Below are 4,522 nucleotides of genomic sequence, written 5' to 3' on the forward strand. Positions count from 1 at the left end.
CGACAGCATGTTGTGGCGGTAGACAAATATTTCTACGTAACTCACACTCCTCAGTCAAGCATAGCTACAGTTAGATAAGACAAACCAGAACATTCATTTATCAGAGAAATCGCTTCCACCAAGCACTTCATCTTGATGAAACAACAGAAACTCGTTGAGTACTAAAGAGTTCACTAGACAACACACCTTTCGTTTTTTCTCTTTTCCAAGGAACGTTGCATATCCAAGCTTTTTGACGGATTCGATGCTTAATCCTGTGGTCGAAGGACAACACCTTTGACAAGGAGTCCGGACTTCCAATGGTCATCCGTTTCGGAGAAGGAAAATCTTATCTCGCCAACATTCTCCGGAGAAGTCATGAATGTACCAACAGGGATGTCTATCCATTCACCCTTCGGCTTCACCAACAAATTCTCAATGCGTCCCTGCGTGGTTTTATCCGGTAGAGTGAGGTTTAAGTTCACCGGAACGTTCCACCCACTGCTATCTACACTCCTTTTCACCACGAAGGCAACCTCATATGTGGTCTTTGGAGAGAGCTTGATTGTCCTAAACGTGCCGGAAATTTGTAGCCAGCATACACTCAACAGCTTCGCCACGGGTATGTCTTCTTCGCCATTGTAACTGAAAGTCCAAATTTGGAACAATATGCTAGTTAATGATGACATGAAAACTGTAGATAATTTTTCTTCTCTCTTCATGGACCGCAGGTAGAATTTCGTTATTCGGATCCAATTTGGTCTATTAGTATGTTCTATAGAAGTAATGTTTTCTGCAAGTTCTATCTACGTAAACCAAGTCGATCTGATACTTCAAAGAGCAAAGGTTGATTCTGTTTTTCACATTCAACTAGAGTATAGTTGATTGATCATCCATATCATATCGGCTGCTTTTTGCGACCAAATCATCCATATCAATCGAAGACTTCAAAACAAACCAATTAACTCCATGTAAATCAAGCAGCGATGAGTACCCTTTTAAACGAAATTACGAAGACATAATCATCATTGCTTTCTTGTGTTGCTAATTCTACCGGACAAACACACGTTTCAAGAAGTTACCATTAAAACAAGCAAGTACCCGCGTTTTCTTCCATGTAATAGCCTATTCTGTCCACAATTGAAGAGTGAATATAGTTACCATTCTTCCGCCTCGTTGATCCAACCCCAGTATTGCTTATTTTCGATCCAACTGATGGATAACTTTTTAGCAAGCAACAAGAAGCAGTTCTTTTGGAAGACTTCGTCGACCCAGAACTTCTACAATTTCAAACCAAAAGTGAATGGGACATTCATATCATCGATTCAAGTTTGCTACACATTTCTCGTGTCTAAATTAAATAATTACAAAGTGGAATACCTGTTTGTAATCCTGTTTTTTATCCTTTATGATCACTCCACCGTAGACCCGATTGCACAACTCTTCGACGCCGATCGAGGAATCCGCGTTCGTCACTCTTCGTACAAGCGTTACGGCGAGGAGAGGAGGCCTTCTCGCTTCAGCTGGTCTTACTGGAGCTGAGCCTTCCTTAGTTTTCTCTTCCATTTTTTCACCATTGAGTTTCTCGCAGCAGGCTGTTCCAATTGAAAAAGAAGTCTCGACACCCAAAATTTTGGGAGGAAGGATGGGAAGAGAAGGGGTGACTGTAGTTGGCTTTTCGGTCTTAACTAATAATCAAAAGGTTTTTTTTTTTTTAAATATTAATCTGCGAATGCACCCGGAATTGAGTTGGGTAAAACCCTGCTGCCGGTTTCAGAAGTTCAACATATTAAGCCACGAAATCAGGATCAATATAAGCCGCGTAACCCTTGTGCATTTTCTCAATTCAGGGCTTTTCTTTATCCTTGCGTGCGTTTCGATTCTGATTATTTCATAATCAAATGTGAACCAAAAAAATAGCTTGAACTGTAAAATCGGGCTTGTTTCGGCTTTGAGCTTGTTTGGTTTAATTAATCAAGGAAAAACATGATCTAATAAATCGAAAGGCCAAACTGAACCAATAAGTCCAATTGAAAGCCCTCCCTCGGAGCAGTTGTCTCATAACTTTTCTTAGGGAGGATTTTTCTCTGTTTTATTTTACGATAGCTCCCAGCTTCTTAGTCTATTTTGTCAAGGAACTAGAAAAAAAAATCCCGAAGATCTCAAGGATAATTTCGGGATATGAAATTATTTTGTTTCCATTTATTTTATTTTTGAATCCTTGGAATTGGGAAGTAAATCGCTTGAAGTAGGACGTAGGAAATCTCTGTTCCCATCTCTTGCTATTTTCTAGTAATCCTAGATTTATTTATATTTTATGTTCTTTGTAATAATATATGCAATAAAAAAAAAAAAAGGTTATTCTTTGAAATCCACATAGTTTATATATTGGAATGGTCCTCTGACCCTTTTACCTGATGAAAATGAATGGCATTACTGATCCTTTGCTTAATTACCATCACTATATTTTTAGTGATTTACATTTGTGGGAAACACTAAATGCATAACTAAAGAATCAAATTACATCCATGGGAAACAATTGATGTACGACTATTAAAAGGAAAGCCTATACAGAGAAAGTTCCTTTACAGATTGAACCGTTTATGTTTTCTATTGTTGAAATCACCATTTATCTTGAAAATTTATGGACAAAACAAACTCAAGTATAAAATAGTTGCTAATAAAGAATAAAAAATTATATTTGTGATGTTGTGAAAGTAATTGCAATATGTTTTTTGCTGTTGTTTTTTTTTTTTTATTGTCTTGCTTTTTAAGCAATGGCCAATAATTTCCTGTGCATGGCACGGGCAACAACAAGACTAACAAAGAACGTTATTTTGACATTGATAATTTAGTAAAGATCATAATCTGAAATAAAGGGTGTCGTTATGGACTAGTATATATATATATATATATATCGAGAGAGAGAAATAGTTATTAACTCATAAGACTTGACTTAGTTCTTTGTCCACTGTCTCCTCAGGGGAGTCGCCTTTCACTTGGACTAATTTGGAGAGGTTTGGATTCTCTCTTTTGGATGGGGCCTACTCATCAATTTACACACTCCAGTCGCAATAATAAATGTGCCTTTTCTTTCGGGACCACGATTACCATACGTGAAGCTTACATGTGCTGCACACACATCCTTTGAAAGGAAAATCTCACCCTGCTCTTCTCTATCATGTGCAGGACCGTGCGGTAAGCGATGGGAAAGGCAACCAACGATGTAAATCCACCTCAGCCGTTCGCCCGGGACAATCACGACTTTTTGCTCGGCAAAGTCATAGGGATGTAAACTCATTTGTGTTACTTTCGACCAAAAAAAAAAAAAACTTATTGGTGTTACTTTCTTGTCTCGTCCTCTTCAAAAGATCATGTCACGTGACTTTTCTCCCAACTTTTTACGGAGATTTATTGTCGTTTGCTTAATCTTCGCTTCTCTTTAGCTCAATAATTCCTCTTAAACTTTTTACGTGTCGAAATTTTTCCCCGTCTTTTTAAGTTACTAATTTTGCTTACTTTGATGAGATTTATATTTCTCACCTTTACTTAGCCCAGGCCAGGCTCCTTCCGAGAAGGCATGGCCCTTCTCGTCAGGCCCCAAATTTTTGGGCCTTAACAAATGCAGAAAAGAAGGGTGCTAATAGGCATTTCGAGTAGCCTCGGGATGAGGCGCATTTGCGTTGTTTTGAAACTCACGCACCTCGAGTTGAGACTCGCTCTTTCCGAACCTGTATTTTCTCCATCCAAGATCCAATTTGTGTCACATTTGCTTCGTTGAAACGTTCACATCGAGAGCCTCCCAACAAGACCTATATCATTAGGTAGAATTATAAATCACAGGCCTGATATATAACTTAGAAGTTCAGAAAGTTTCGTTCCATTCCAAAACCTCTAGGCATGATTCTGGACTCTGGGATCTTTCTTTTGGCATCAAAATGTTTGGCCGCTCATTACTCCCTCCTTCAATATTGGTTCAACTTGATTTTGGTCAAGCTGGGATGCTTGCAAAATCAAGAAATCGCATACTGCTTGCACTGTGAAATACAGGGGACCAGTCCTTAATCAATCCGAGTCATCGACAAGCATAGTCATAAACATGAGTTCTTGCAATCAGCATGGCCATTGATAAAAGGCTTTGGTATCGGTCTCACATATGGCCACGTCTTGAATTAGTGTCATGCTGATAACTTGATTAATTTTTGGTGTAAACAAACTCACCTCTTATTTTAAAGTATTTATTGGGCCTTATATGTCGCCGGTCAATCTTTGATCAATTATAGATTAAACTTATACTGTCGGGTTCATATTGAGAGGTTGATTTCGCGTGGAAAAATGAGACAAATAGACCATGACTGAATTTTTAATTTATTTAATAAATTAAAAAAGAATTTTAGTATTATATTATCTATTAAATTTAAATTTAAAAATCATTAATGCCGTCTTCGTGTTTCACTTGTTTTTTTAATGTGAATCTACTCTTCTTTTTTAACTATCACAGTGTGTCATGTTGCATCATTCCACGAGAAACATGAGGTGCAAA

The 4,522-nt window shown here is 37.9% G+C and overlaps 1 protein-coding gene across 1 annotated transcript; it reads right to left on the reverse strand.

Moving 5' to 3' along the window:
- Positions 1–248: 248 nt before the first annotated feature.
- Positions 249–1,545, reverse strand: LOC120287122 (uncharacterized protein PHLOEM PROTEIN 2-LIKE A4-like). Its single transcript, XM_039299816.1, has 3 exons — positions 1,360–1,545; positions 1,141–1,259; positions 249–624 (listed from the first exon to the last, which is right to left on the reverse strand). The coding sequence occupies exons 1-3, from the start codon at positions 1,543–1,545 to the stop codon at positions 249–251; spliced, it is 681 nt and encodes a 226-aa protein (XP_039155750.1).
- Positions 1,546–4,522: the final 2,977 nt, after the last annotated feature.

Source organism: Eucalyptus grandis, chromosome 8 (assembly GCF_016545825.1).
Source record: "Eucalyptus grandis isolate ANBG69807.140 chromosome 8, ASM1654582v1, whole genome shotgun sequence".
In the NCBI taxonomy this organism is placed as follows: Eukaryota; Viridiplantae; Streptophyta; class Magnoliopsida; order Myrtales; family Myrtaceae; genus Eucalyptus; species Eucalyptus grandis.